Genomic DNA, 14,737 nt, shown 5'->3' on the forward strand with positions numbered 1-14,737 from the left:
AAATGCTTTACACATGAATGAGAAAGCTGCAAAAAATGATAGCTGTTTGTGATGCATCATCTTGACACTGAAGATACAGAGTGTGCTTCTGCTCTGCTACAAAACTCACAGCTGTTGTGCAAGTGTTTTGGCAGAGATGCCTAAGAAGGCTTGAGGAGGGGAAAAGAAGTCTCTATAAGTGAACATCACACTTATATTAACATACAAAAACAAAAATGCAAGCTGTCCTACCTGGGAGGCTTGAAACTTCCTTGAGCGACTTCTTGCAAACATATGGAAGTGGAGTCCCACAGTGGTAACTCTGCCACTGACCTGAGGCAGCGTTCATCACCACACAGCTGGTCCCATCCAGCGGGGACAAACTCTGCATATCTATAGACAGGAACAAACAAAAATAGAAGAGCACAAGTTATCAAACAGTAAGGCAGTGACTGCTTTTTTTTCCTATTGCTTTTCAATACAAGAATAACATATGTTGCATAGTACTGCATCTTGTATTTGAAGAACATAACTTGCTTTGAATGAAGGCACCTGTCCTACCATAGGTCCCACAGAAAGTTTTTCCTAAGACAGAAAAGTTTCAGAATCAAGGAATCCAGACATCTTTTCCAATGTTTAATCATAGAACCAGGAGGAATGTTCTATTTACAATACAACAAACCCTTGGCTGAGCACTTTCCCAGACGAGAAGTATCTCAGGGGAGAACCCTTTTCGTAGCCCTCAGTTTCCTTTGGCAGCCCCTTTCCAGCCCCACTCCAAACACAGCTCTGCCCTCCTTCTCTCAACACTAACCATAACCCTTCCTTCACAGAAACCCCAGACAAGGCCCCAAATTAAAAACGTACAGAGGAGAACTCTTTTTTTCAGTCCCCAGCTTCCCTTGGAGCCCCTTTCCAATGTTACTTTTTGGCTTTCTCTTTCTTTGAGCCCCGATGCCAACCCGAGGTGTCCCCCACACAGAGCACCCCAGCTGCCCCTGCACTGGGTTTGTTCAGTCTCACATAGAAGCTCAGGGTGGATCTTAGTTCTTCATGGACAGTACAGCGGAGACAGGGCCAGGCTCTTTTCAGAGGCGTACAGTGTAAGGACAATAAGTAATGGGCACAACTTGCAGCTAGCAAAATTCCTGTTACATACCAGTAAATATTTTTTTATGTATGTGTTTTTTAAAGTATGTCTGCCACAAATGCAGACTAAGTTATGCCACCGTAACTCAGGACAGTCTTGTCTCTAGCTCTGGGTTACAGTCCTACAGTGTCATCACAGTTCCAGAGGAAGGTGCGGCCAGTAGTACAAGCAGCAGAAAAGTCCTTAGCCTTTCCAAAAAACAGTCCACATTTGGAAAATCTCACAGAAATTTCTTAGTAAAGCTTTCAAAGAAATAACACTTCTTATCTTTTCACAGAATTCATGTCGCAGGACTATTCTAGAAACTGAAGGAAAAAGAGAATTCCCCTTTTAAAACGTCAAATTCAGCTTAAATGACAGGACAGTATTAGATTCAGTATTCCCAATGATTATTCCCCCAGGATTCTCATATATACATATCCATGGCATATTTGTGAGAATATTACAAATACATGCTGAAAATTCCAAACAAACCAGACTCTCACCAATTCTACTAGGAACTTGGAAGTACTTAAGAAAGGTTTTTCAAAGGTTTTACACTTCTTTCATCTTCATCTCAAAACAAAATTTAAGCAACCTTGAAGTCTGAAAACACAAGTTTGGCTTCTAAGTAATGTCAGTCCTTGCACGTACATCAATAATTGTAATATTTGAGGGAGGTTAATGCCATTCTGTCAATGGGAGGAGAAATTTAGCAGCTAGGGAAGCTGTAGATTCTTTACTAAAATGGACCTCAAAAATACTATTTAAAGTTTTAATTTTTTAGAGATTTATTAACCTAATCATTCATAAATATAAAACAAGCACAGAAAGATTCACTAGCTAGGAGGAAGAAACGCTTCCAAACTTTAACAAAAACGGAACAATGATTGTTTTGATGAAGTCCAACAGAGAAGGGGCGGGGAAAAAAAAAAAAAAAAAAAAGAAAAGGACAGGGCGGGGGGGCAAAATACTAGTTAGGGTTGTGAATATTGCTAATACCATCAGAAACATCATTACCTGGATGCCAGTTGAGAAAATTCAAAGGTTTGTGATCTGACCACTGCCAACCTCCAGAAATGTCCAGTTGATTTAAGCCAATCCAAAAGATCTCAGCAATGTCATCCTTGCCTGGAGATAAATTAATTTTTTTAAGAAAACAATTAGTATAAAATGATCATCCTTTATTGGTCTCCTTTAATTAAAAATGTGATGTGAAAGGGTGTGCATTTGAGGAAAGAACGATTGCTACGATAATCGGACATGCAAACTTTCCTGAACTGAGGAGGAATTCACCCACACAAGTCGTCCTTCCCAATGCCTTCAGATGTTTGTCCTTTTGCTTTATATTCCCAAAGGCACACTGGTAATTCCCCTGGGCCAAGCCTGAACATCAGTGAGGACAATTTCATAACAAGTGGGTAACATGCTGCTAAAACACCAACTGCCACCCAGGCCTATATTTGAGATTTTGGGAACATTCCTCACCGTGAATATGAACAGCAGCTAACCACTACAATGAAATCCCACAGATAAATTTTTAAAAAAATATTCTAAAGTGAGATTAGCAGCTTATTTTTGCTACACAAATGAAAGCACCAATGCATTTTAAGTACAATCGAGTTTTCACCCAGAATGTTAAGACAGAAACTAAAATGATGTCTTCACTTTATGTTAATTTCTCAAGATTTCATGACATTCGTATGTGAATAATTACACCTACCTTGTACGTAACTTAATTCAGATGCATCTTGGATGCTAAGTAAATCTCCCCCTTGCCTTTGACATGAAATATAAGCTTCCTTCCAAGAAAGAGCAGACTGTGTATTAAACTGGTAGCAACTTTCAGCCCCCGGATCATGTTCCCAGATATCATGACAACCATCCTCTGTTTAAAGGAAGCAGAAGGTTACTTGTAACTACAACTATACTGAAACATCATGAAAGTTTGAAAAGAAAAATTGTAATACTGATGGTCTATCGATTTTTGTATCGGTAATCACATATCCTGCAGAGTAAGTGGATGCTGATTGTCCTGTCAACGCTGCAACAGAAGAGGGACCTGCTTTTACCCAGCTTAACAGCAACATGCTACACCAAGGTGGAGCTTTACATACGTTTAGTGACAGAACATTTTTATGACATTTATTTAGAAACCCAACGTGCCTGGTTGTAAGCAGATTCCCCATTTTCCATCGCGAGTATAATCTTCAGATGTGGCGCACCATTTCCCACCCGTATGCGTGTCATCCTGAATGCAGTCATGATGCCACGTCTCATTATACAGAAAGGGGAACTCGCAGGGTTTTCCATAGGAGTTCCCATCTTTGGTATAAACCTCTGCAGGGGAAACAAAAATTAAAGAAGTAGAAACAAGCTGTCTAGGGGAGGAAAAGACAGCAAATCAATGCTACTTCTTGTACAGATATTGCTAACTTAAAAGCATGCGAATCACACTTGTGGTCTTAAAACATCATATCTTGTTGTTACAGATAATATACAGCAAAGCCAGAACTGAAAGAAATGAGATGAAAATATTTCTTCTGTACTTTTTCTTTTGAGTAGGGCACAACACAGCAGAAACTTGTTTCCCCCTTCCTGGTAAGCTAGGGATAAATACATTGTCCTGTTGAAATCCAGGCGGTTTGCGCAGAGCGCTACAGAACAAGGTTCTAGGAATCAATACATACAGGAGAGGGAAAACATTTTAAACTGGAGCCTATTGGGCTTTTCAGACTGGCCACTTTCAACAACTCAAATACAAAGAAAATTTGTCTCTTAAATATGGTAAAGCAAGTTTTCACCACTTCTTCCAGCCAGCATGAGATTTCAGATGAGACTGGCTTCTATGACAAGCGGACAGACTACCAGACCAAAGCAAACGGATGGCTCCTGACAGTCCAACAGGCTGCGAGCTAGCAGCATGCACTGAATTTGACTGTACAGCCTACCAGCAAAGAAGATATCCTCAAACCCTGCCAACAGCAAAATTCCCATCACCGTGAAGAAGAAAGTGTCAGTTCTGATAGAAGGTGGTTGATTTTCATAATTAAATAGGCTCTCACTAAAATAGGGAGGGAGGGATTTAAACACGCTAAGAAAGCAACTCGATAACAGAAATCTGCAGGTCTGCATATTTATTTTTTACTAAAAGTGGTTAAAATTTCATACTTGAATATCAATATCTCTCTACAGCAAAACATTCTACTGCTTTACTGATCTGTCTTTTCATATGATTAATTTTAAGAATTCATTGGCATAGACATATAGCACAAAGCCCTTAACAAAAAAAAAAACCACAATTCTCTAAACCCCTATGCAAACTTACCATGGTAAGGATACCGACATATATCATCGGAGGAACTGTTGCTTCTCCACTGGTCTGTTGCATTTATGCTTGCAGTCACATAGGTACTCTTGATAGTCACTTTGTACTGAGATGCACCAAGGATGGAAGCATCAGCACATCGCCACCACAACATTAGTTCTGAGCTACAATCAACCATTTTCAGGCGAGACAGTGATTTGGTGAATATATCAAGTCCCAGGCACTGCTTGGACCCCAAATGAAAGAGGCGATTCTGGGACACCCATTTCCATAAAGCTTCACTTGTCTCTTTGCAGTCATCTATTACTATTCGTGAGTTTTTAACTTGTATGCACTTGTTCAGTGTGTCATGGCGAATGGTAAAAGCATCATTGCCTGTGTAAGAATAAACAAATATCCACATATGGGTATGATTCAGTATCACTTTCACAGGAAGTTCATTTTTAAAAGTGTAATCACATTCCAAGACGTGCTTCCAGAAAAGTACAGCAACTGCTGTTTGTACATTATACTATGTCTTTTGTATACGCCACGTTAAGTACATTTTCCAGCTCTTTAGTGAGCATTCTTTACTTCTGGGGAGGCAAAAAAAAAAGGTCTCTTTCAAAGTTGTTATAAAATGAGGGGAGATAAAATGAAGCTGTCTTCTAAGTCCAACCCTATTGATGAGAATTCTTTCTTTAATTTTAAACAGATACTGACTGGATCAACCCCTGACTAATTTACAAGCTCACTGGGTAAAGAATCTTGTCTTCACACCTATCTGCAAATACAGTGACACACGTCAGGTACCATAAAATATAATTAATAATAATCTTCACTTAGTAAACACTTTAAAAAAAACCCAACTATGCATCATATATGATACACGGCATGATAGGCTCATATGTGAATCAGTTTGTGGATGCAACTACAGTATTACTAAAATAACTGGCACTGCTTTTGGGAGAGAGTTTGAGAATGATTATCCCACCAAAGATGCCACACAAAGATTAGAGTATTGTTTTCAAAATGATACAGGAACCCTAGTTCCATTTTCAGCTGTGACGTAGCTTCTCATTAAAAAGAAAAAAAAAAGGTGACAAAACATAGCATACAATTCTAAAAACATATGGATCACCCTACTGATACAAGCAGACACCTCTGCCAGTACAAGAATATCTCTATGACAAATGACAGGAGGTTTAAGTTAACCAGGAAAAAAATGCCCTAAAACTATTCCTGTGCCCCAATAAAGATGGCTCCACAGTGTAAACCTTTCGCTAACCAGGCTGAAATGGACCTCAGCTGTCCCAGACCCACAAGGCTATTACTCTGCTGTTTAAATAAGGAATCTGCTGAGTAGTGTTTTGTATTTAATAGTAATGCACTGTCAATCACATTCCTACTGCGTTTTTTTAATATGACTTAATAATAGGTTTGGCTGAACAGCAAGGAAAATATTCAGTGATGTTATGGAGTGAATTTTACCACTACTTCCCAGTATACTCGTGAATTTTCCACTGTGTAAGTGCCAAATAGTATCTAAACAGTAGTGAGCTGGTCAAACTGTAAAGAAGAATCTCTAAGTCAGCTACCTACTAGAGTGACTTTTTCTAAATAGCACTCTTCAACCAACCGTCTCTCTCATCCTCTCTATTAACTAAATAAGACATTTTAACAAACAAATTTGCTTTTATAATATCTTTTCATCCTGTGCTTTTTCAGCACTACAGCTGCTTTTCGCTTTTTAACTTCCCCTCCACACTTTCTTCTTCTTTTCCATTTCTTCTAACACATCCTCTGCCTCTTCTCAGGTCTTCCCTTTCCTCATTCTTCTTTCACTTCTTCCCACATAACCCTCACTCTGACATCAAGAAGAAAACCACTTTTTAAAGCTTCCCCAGAAAAACTGCCGATGTCTCACCGCATCTCTCTGTACAGCAACTTATTATTGCCAATGCTCAATAATCCAGCGCACCCCTCTCTGCCGTGAAGTTCTGCCTCACATCTTTATCTGCAAAATCGAGCCTGTTACTGTGACCGGATATAAAAATACGTGAGGCGCAACTATTTAGCGAGGAGCCAAACTTGCTTCCCAGCCGCTCTCCCCAAGCCAGCGGCTTTGGCTTGCAAGAATGTGCTCAACGCCAAACTTTTCCACCTGCTCTCCGAAAGTCGGGGCGAGCCCTCCTTTTCCCCCCACCTCTCCGAGCATAAAGCTGCGAATACAAACGCCAGCGGGACCGACCCGCCCGAGCCCGGGTTGTTTCCCTTTTCGAGGTAAGAGGCCGGAGGCCCGCCCGCCTCCCTCCCTCCGCTCCGCCGGCACCGCGGGCACCGGGAACGTGGCAGCCGGGGGCGGCGGGGCAGCGGCCGGTTTCGCGACGCCCCAGGCGAAGCGCACGCTCCGGGGAGGGAGATTTGGGTTGGGTTTGTGTTTGTTGGTTTTTTGGTTTGGGGTTTTTTTTCCTCACTTTTTCGCTCCTCCCTTGTAAGTTTCACACGTTGTTTCCACGCAGCTGGACTTTGCCACCTAGCGCAACGCCCGGAGGTGCCGGGAACCGGCGGGGCGGAAGGCCCGTCACCGCACCGCCTTCCGCCCCCCAGCCGCCCACCGGCACGGTAAAGGGCCCTCCGCACTCCTTGCGCCGCTGCGCACCCGCGTAGCGCCTCACCCACCCCCCTCGCAAGGCGGACGCCCGGCTTACCTGAGGGGTCCCGGCGGGCGGCGCAGCAGGCGAGGAGCCAGGCGAGGCCGCAGACGACCAGGCAGAGCCCCGCCGCCCTCCCCATCCTCCCGCGGAGCGCCGCGCAGGCTGCGCGGAGCGGGCGCGCTGCCGGGCTCCGCTCTTGCCGGAGCGTCGCGCCGGCCGTCCGGGAGGGCGAGCGGATTGGCCCGCCCCGGGGAGCGTCACTTGTTGCCAGGAGAAAAGCGGCGGCGGGTTTGCGGTGAGGGGCGGGGCGGCGGGCGGGGCCGGGGCGGCCCCGGCGGGAGCGGGGTTAGGGCTGAGGGGAGTCATACGCCGGGGAGGGAGGGGGAGTCGTAAGGGGAGAAAATAAGAATAAAAATGAGGAAAACGGGGGGGAAATGAGGAGCCGGGGGGGGGGAGGGGAAAAAAGGGAGGAGGAAAAAAAAAAGGGAAAAACCCGAGGTAAATGAAGGAAATAAAAAAAAGAAAAAAAGCAGACCTAATTGTTGCATGGTAATTAAAGTTAAAGCTAAAAAAAAAGTTCAGTTGGGAAAGAAAGGGAAAGTGTAAGTGCTAAAAGCGAAGAAAAGGCAAAAAAGTGAAGAGAACATAAACCAAAATTAATAAATAACAGCAGACTGAAGTAAAAAACCTACAAATGGATCAAATAATGCATTTCTAAACGTTACCCCATGATGCTCACCCCTCTGTGGCCGCAGGGCCACGTGAGGGGCACGATGCCATCCCCAAGGCCAGGTGGCCGTCCCTGGACTCGCCGCCATGCTGGGGAGGTGGCCAAGGAGGCCTGGTGTCACCATAAGGTCCCTCTCAGGATGCCCACTGCCAGGCCTCAAAGCCCTTCCCTCCCTCCCCGTTACAGACTGGCCTCCATATTGGCCTGTCGGGGCTGACTGGACCTTCGCGAAGCCAAAGAGGGAGCAGAAGCGGGCCCGGCAGCCTTGCCATGCTTTCTAAGAGTTTTCTGGTAGCCAGCAGCTGAAATTGCAATTGTCTGACCCGTTTCTGGCAGGGAAAGGGGGAGGGGGGGATGAGATCGGGAGCGGTTGAAATAACTGTTGCTGGGAAAATTATGATGCTGGCTACAGGAAGTTACAGAAACCAAAAATAAAAGAAACACGAAGGCGCAGAGAACCAGTTGGCCTGAAGGAGGAAAAGGGAAAGAAGGGAAACTGGCAGAAACTATGTAAAATAAAGTTATGCCTGTTTATAGCTGCGCGTTGGGTGATTCGGCGCTGACCTGGAAAGGCTGCGTAGCTCGAACCCCAGCTGTGCAAGAAAGTGCTTGCAAAGTCACGAAAAAAAAAAGAAATTGGCTAGGAAAATCTATTTTGATTAGACTTGGAGGAGCAGTGGTTCAGGGAAAGAAATGCTAGATTTTCATAAAGCTGGGAAGTGCAATGCGCAGTCTGTTTTATGCGTTTCTAATGTGCCCATCATGTAGGAATCTGGACAGCAGGGAACGCGGGAGTTGAGGGTGTGCCGGGCTGGGAATTAGGCGGAAAGACAGTGAACAAAACCAGGCATCTGTAAGTGAGCAAATGTTCTCTCCTGCTGGAAACCACAGAGCAAGACCTGGCTGCCAAGGCAGGAGCTGTTTGAAAAATCAAGAAATCGGGTTCAGGCAGAGAGGGGTCCATAGCTGCGGCAAAATTGAAGCTGTGCTACCAGAAACGGCTTGTTTTCTGGAAGAGCAAAGCTTTAAAATCTCCACGCAGAGAGTGGGAAGCAGAAATTCCCTACTGATGAGCCTGATACAAAAGCAAGCTATTGAAACTAAAATTAAATACGCGGTGGGATGGCGTGTCTCTTTTTAAATGAAACGTCATAACAAGAAGTGGTAGGTGTGAACCCCCCATCCCCATGAACCTTTTAGAATGCATGCTATTTTCTGTGTAATAACTGACTATCCCGGTTTTGGTATGGAGAGCAGTAAAGAGTTTAACTTTGAAACTAATAGCATGCAGCATGTATTTCCTGAACGTACACCAGCATCCTATTTACTGAATATGTATCAGCAAATATGTATATTCATAGAGGGGAGGTTCTCTTAAGGTATCTTAATGCATCTAACATATGCTCTCCAATAGGCACTTCCAGTTTGAGGTCCTTTTTAGTTCGTCTGTTTATAAAATACCCTGATCCAGACTTAAAAATTAAAGAACGCCCAGGGATAGGGAAGATCTCTGTTGGCACTGGTGCCTCTTTGTTTCGGTTTTGTGTGCGTGCCCTGCATTTAAACTCCGTCATACGTTAATGCATGAGGAGGTATTTTACTGGGTTTTTTACTTTATTTTTTATTAATTTTTTATTAATTTATTTTAAAATAAAATTTAATTACATTTTATTTTTACCTTATTTATTCACTATTTAAAAAAAAATTACTTATTTATGTCAAGAGCATTTAAAAAAAAAAGCCTGAACACAAATACTTGTTTTTCGACTTGCTGTTTCTTTTTTTTTATTTTTGGGGTCTTCTACTAAGATAAAATAAGTTGGCACAATGTTTTGTGATTTGTGGAAACGATCAGTTAAAAGCTAATATGCGAAGTGTGGTTGTTAACCCTTCAGTGGGCTCGCGCAGTGTCTCTGTGGCTAACCAAACTTTGTGCACTCCGATGCTGTGCAATCCCCCCACTGAGGCAAAGGGCTGTCGGTCAGCCTGGCAGCCTGCGCGGGGCAAAGCCCACCATGACAACACGGATCTCTGTAGGACACAGCGACGCACAGACCAGTGCTGCAGGAATTAGAAGGACCTAGGCACTGGAAAATGTCCTTTGGCTAGAGCAGCGTAAGTGGCATCCAAATGCAAGGCCAAATATTCCTTGCAGAAGAAGGATGCTCCCAAAAGCCAGTTGTATTCCAAAGGCTCAACCAGGAACCCACACAACGTACCCAGTAGAGCCAGCCCCCATGTCCATTGCACGACTAGAAATTCCTCATACATCTCTTTCTAATGGAGCCAGTTTATAAAGGCAGTGTCTCAAAACAACCTTTCCTCTGCTGAATTTGCTGATCCTCTGACCTAAGCAATGTGCCTCTCTCCCGTGGAGAACTCCTGTCCTCCTCTTGTCATTGCCAGATTTAAAAAAGGAGGGCTGAAAATATTTCCTCAAGGTACCTCATTGTAAAGGGAGCAATCACTCTGCAAACAAACAAACAAACAAAAAAAAAAACCCCAAAGAAACAAGTATTTTTGGAAGGAACAATGCAGGAAAAAATCAAAATCGGTGTGTGTCATATGATAACCTATGGAACTCTAATACAGTTTTCTGTTAACTGAAAAAGTGGGTTTGTACCAAAGCTTATCAAACTCTTAACAATACCAAAGCCTACTTCTTAAAAGGATTTATCCTAGCTTTATCAACGAAGAATACTTCTGCGTTTAATGTGAGCTGCACAGCAGCATTACTCACAGCATAATCGGTGAACAATTTCTGTATTACAAATCACAAACGTTATCACGTCCCCATAAATACCTACTCATTGCAAAGCAGCACTAATAGCAGAGCAAACTTCAGCCATGCCTGCAGGGATAACCAAGTACAGAATTTCAGGTACAGGAGGGACTCCACCACGGAGCTGACAGTAATACACAGCAGCCTTTTCTCTTGCAGATCACTTTGCCTTTCCAGTCAAAAAAGCCTTTCGAGGTGCCAACATCATGACTAAGAGCTGTGTATTTCTAGTAGGAATCTTTCTCACTCATCAACAGATAATTTCTTTGCTTTTATGCCCATATGTTTGTAACAATAGCATTACCTGCAGAAAGTGTCAACACCTGTCTATCCATAAACCTCCACCCCATTTCTCTTTTGCTCACCACATGAAATAGATACTTTGCATGAGCAACCTTCCTCCCTCTTTTACAATCAACACACTGTAATCCAGTTTTTCTGGCTAGGTTGAGCGCATCCATGTGCCAGTGAGCACAAAGGGAATGCTGGAGAAGGATTTGCTACCTCCAGCATCTCCCAAGAGTGGGTGGAGGCTCTGGAGATGGTAATTTCTGCTCTTCTCTGCTCCCCCCAGCAGTAGCTTTGAAACGGTGACATCTGAACAGGGAATACTAGCTGTTTATTACTTTTTCTACCTTGCAACATCAGTGCTTGCAATACCCAGGCTCTTACAGAAAAAAAACCAAACACAAACAAGCAAACAAATGAGGGCTTACAGGAGTTATTACAAGAGTTGTTACTCTTACAAGAGCAGAGTTATTTCCTGAGGAAGAGGACTTTCTCTAAGAAAATCATGGTGCCACAAAGCAGCCAGCAGACAAAGATTTCAGCCCTACTTCATAGAATCATAGAATAGAATCATAGAATCATTTAGGTTGGAAAAGACCCTTGGGATCATCGAGTCCAACCATCAACTCCACTCTACAAAGTTCTCCCTTACACCATATCCCTTAACACCACATCCAAACGAGTCTTAAACACATCCAGGGATGGTGACTCCACCACCTCCCTGGGCAGCCTATTCCAGTGTCTGACCACTCTTTCTGTGAAGAATTTTTTCCTAATGTCCAGCCTAAACCTACCCTGCTGCAGCTTGAAGCCATTCCCTCTTGTTCTATCACTAATCACCTGTGAGAAGAGACCAGCACCAACCTCTCTGCAATGGCCTTTCAAGTACTTAGACTCTGCTGCTAAGTTTAATAGTAGAACATGGCTCTGGTTTGAGTAAAGTGCCTTCTAGCCATTTAAAATATCAGCCTTGGACATGTTTAGAGATAGTTTAATGTAACAGAAAACTAGACAGTTGCAACTTTTACCACAGATGTGGCTAAAAGCCAAATGCTTCTTTTTTGACACACACAAGTTTGGTTTGATTGAGTTAATCCCATACCTGTCCAGGAACTGATTTGGATGCAGAGAGATCGTATCCAGAGAGGTCTTTAAGCAATAACTTTGACTTGGTTTTGCATTAACTCCACCTGGATGGTCTTTTCTTCATGGACACTTACTGTATTTGCTGGTTTGATTTTTTAACTGGATGTTGAGGACTTAATTATTTTTAAACATTAAAGAATATTTCACTTTTAGCAAAAAGGGAACACAAAGGAAAATGGCTTTTCTGTGTTGTTGCTTTAGATTTCCTGTTATGAAACTGTCATATTGCACAGTAAACTTAAGATGAAACCACACAGTCTCTCAGCTGAATTTTTATGTATTCCGTACATCTCTTTAACAATCTCTATATGAATCTTTGGCATGAGTTCCAAGGTTTTGAGTTTTTCGTTGCGTTTGAAGGGTTTATTGTTGTTGGGGATCCTTACCTTTGACTCTCTTAAAGTGCCATCTTCCATAATAAATAGGCTAGATGTTATTACAGCATTTTAGAGACTGTTCTGTTTCTCCCACTACACAGAAACATGGTGGTAACTTCCAGAAATAATAAAAGGAATTACAAACCTTTATTCTAATACCAGTCTCCTTTTTTGCTCAAACGTGACGGTGCCAAATTCTGTAGTGCTGCCTTTGGCTCTGTCCTGCTTCGTATTCAAACTCAGATTAGGCAAGGCCTACTGAAATACGAGAAACGGGTTTGAGAAATAAGACAAAGAAAGGAGTGTGGACACATTCACCCTGCACCTTTGTCTCTTGGTAGCAGGGAACGTCTTTCTCTGCGTGTTGGTTTGGCTTTGGCTTCTGCTGGGATCTCTGCGTGCTCCTGGAACAACAACAAAATAGTACAAGCAGCACTTCAATGTTCAGAGAACTGCGTAAAATCGTGAAGTAGGTGGTAAATGATAGTCTTTTGTAGCACTTTTGAAAAAAAGGTCTCTGACACCTATACTGTGCAATTTTAATAGTAATTGTGCCTCGGTGCAGTAGTTCCACTGGCAGCTTTAATATGCTCAATCTCCTTAAAAGCCATTTCCCGTTGTTACTGTACCAGTGCAGGATTATTACTCAAATTATGATTGTGGGAGCTGGCAACTCAGATAATATTTTGTACCACGTTACGTCTGTTGCAAAAAACTTAGTTTGGAGGAATAGTTTAAAAGAACATCAGTTATAATTTGGGAAGTGTTTTTAAGCAAATAAAAATTAATTCAGGTGGAAGAGCTTTTACATTTAAATGAAAAAGCTTTTTTTCTTCTTTAAACATGCAAAGCGTAACAGCTGCCTAAAAGTGCTTTGGAAGAGCCTGTGGTTTCGAGTCTCACATGGTGTTCTGGAGGCAAAATTCAGCTTGTTGGAAAGAAGATGAAGATAAGACCCTCTCCAACGGCCCTCTCCAAAATGCCCCCACTGCCTTATGTGTGACCAGAAAGAGGTGAACTTTCAATATGCAGCTGAGAGGATGGTGTAAAGAGCAAAATTTCAGATTGATCTGAATTTAGGAGTACTTCTGAGATAAAAAGAGCCTGTGTGGAAAGGACGGACTAAGCTACTGGCATTTTAAGGTTGTCATGGATTAAGCTATAAACTGAAGAGCAGCAGGTGTGGGGAGCACACAGATCAGTGTGCCATCAGCAAAGGCTTAGAAATTGTGCCTTTTTGAGTGCAGGAGACACCAGAGAACAGAGATAAAGAATGGAAAACAAACAGAGTGCCTTTCAAATGGGAGATGAAGAAGGAAAAAAACACTGCAACAACACATGCTTTTACACAAATGCTAAAAATCCAGTGCATAAGTTGAGGGAAATCAAATGCCTAGTCTTATGCAAAGACAATGACATGCTAGACACGAGCAGGACATTGCAATACCAGAACATAAAATATACAGAAAAGATAAAGAGCCACCTCTGCTGGTGTTGGGGCAGTGAAATTTATTAATGAGATCTTATAATCAAATCAAATGAACAAAGTAAGGATGCAGCAGGTGACATAGAATCTGCAGGGACCAAAAGGACAGCTTCAAACATGCGTAGTATGGAGTGTGCAGACCGCCTGCCTGACCAGAAGGACAGAGAGGGTATGCTGAGAGAGATCAGATGGGCAAAGACAGCGGGAAATATAACTGAAACTGTACTTTGTGTAACCCCCATGTTGTCTGGACACTACGGCTCTGGAATATATAACACAGACTACATTAAACTCCATCAATACTGCTTCACAGACCGGTTGGACAGGGAAGCCACAGAAGAGATGCAGCTCTTCATTTGGTCCTCATTAATGTGCATGATCTTGTCCTACATCTTCGGTTCACGGTTGCTGTTCCCTTGTTTATATTCAAAATTCCCACAGGCTTGACAAAGGCCAAGCATTCACAGCAGTTGCACCCAGTTTCAAAAGGGACAGAGACAGAGAAATGAGAAAGCTTGTGAAGAGGAAACAAAAAGGAGCAGCTAGGAACAGAAAACTCTTACAGGTGGAGCTGAATTTCCTGAAGGATGCACCGCACAGCATCAGTGTATGCCATCTACTAAAGTCTTGAGAACTGTTAAAAAAAAGTGGGCACAGATAATCTCACCACAAGGTAGATTACGAGAAGCAAGAAGTTGAATTCATCTCCAAATGAAAAACACAGAAAGGATTGTAATCCGACACGTTAAAGGAAAGCACAGTGAAAGAACAATAAAAAGTATGAGCAGCAGCTAGCAAAAGGAATCCAAGCTAATGTTAAATCTTTCCTTAGACACATCAAGACCAACAAACCTGC

General features: G+C 42.7%; 1 protein-coding gene across 2 annotated transcripts in view; it reads right to left on the reverse strand.

Moving 5' to 3' along the window:
• The window catches only part of LY75 (lymphocyte antigen 75), a 52,134-nt gene extending 44,830 nt beyond the window's left edge, over nucleotides 1–7,304 (reverse strand). For both annotated transcript variants that reach the window (XR_010071996.1, XM_063341504.1), the window contains exons 1-6: nucleotides 7,127–7,304; nucleotides 4,437–4,811; nucleotides 3,275–3,448; nucleotides 2,832–2,996; nucleotides 2,129–2,239; nucleotides 232–372 (exon numbers count right to left, since the gene is read on the reverse strand). Coding sequence is in view for 1 of the 2 variants with exons in the window: in XM_063341504.1 (XP_063197574.1) it covers nucleotides 232–372; nucleotides 2,129–2,239; nucleotides 2,832–2,996; nucleotides 3,275–3,448; nucleotides 4,437–4,811; nucleotides 7,127–7,211 (1,051 nt within the window). In the remaining variant the exon portion in view is untranslated. The remainder of the gene's footprint in view (nucleotides 1–231; nucleotides 373–2,128; nucleotides 2,240–2,831; nucleotides 2,997–3,274; nucleotides 3,449–4,436; nucleotides 4,812–7,126) is intronic.
• Nucleotides 7,305–14,737: the final 7,433 nt, after the last annotated feature.

The sequence above is a fragment of the Chroicocephalus ridibundus genome, chromosome 7, assembly GCF_963924245.1.
Source record: "Chroicocephalus ridibundus chromosome 7, bChrRid1.1, whole genome shotgun sequence".
In the NCBI taxonomy this organism is placed as follows: domain Eukaryota; kingdom Metazoa; phylum Chordata; class Aves; order Charadriiformes; family Laridae; genus Chroicocephalus; species Chroicocephalus ridibundus.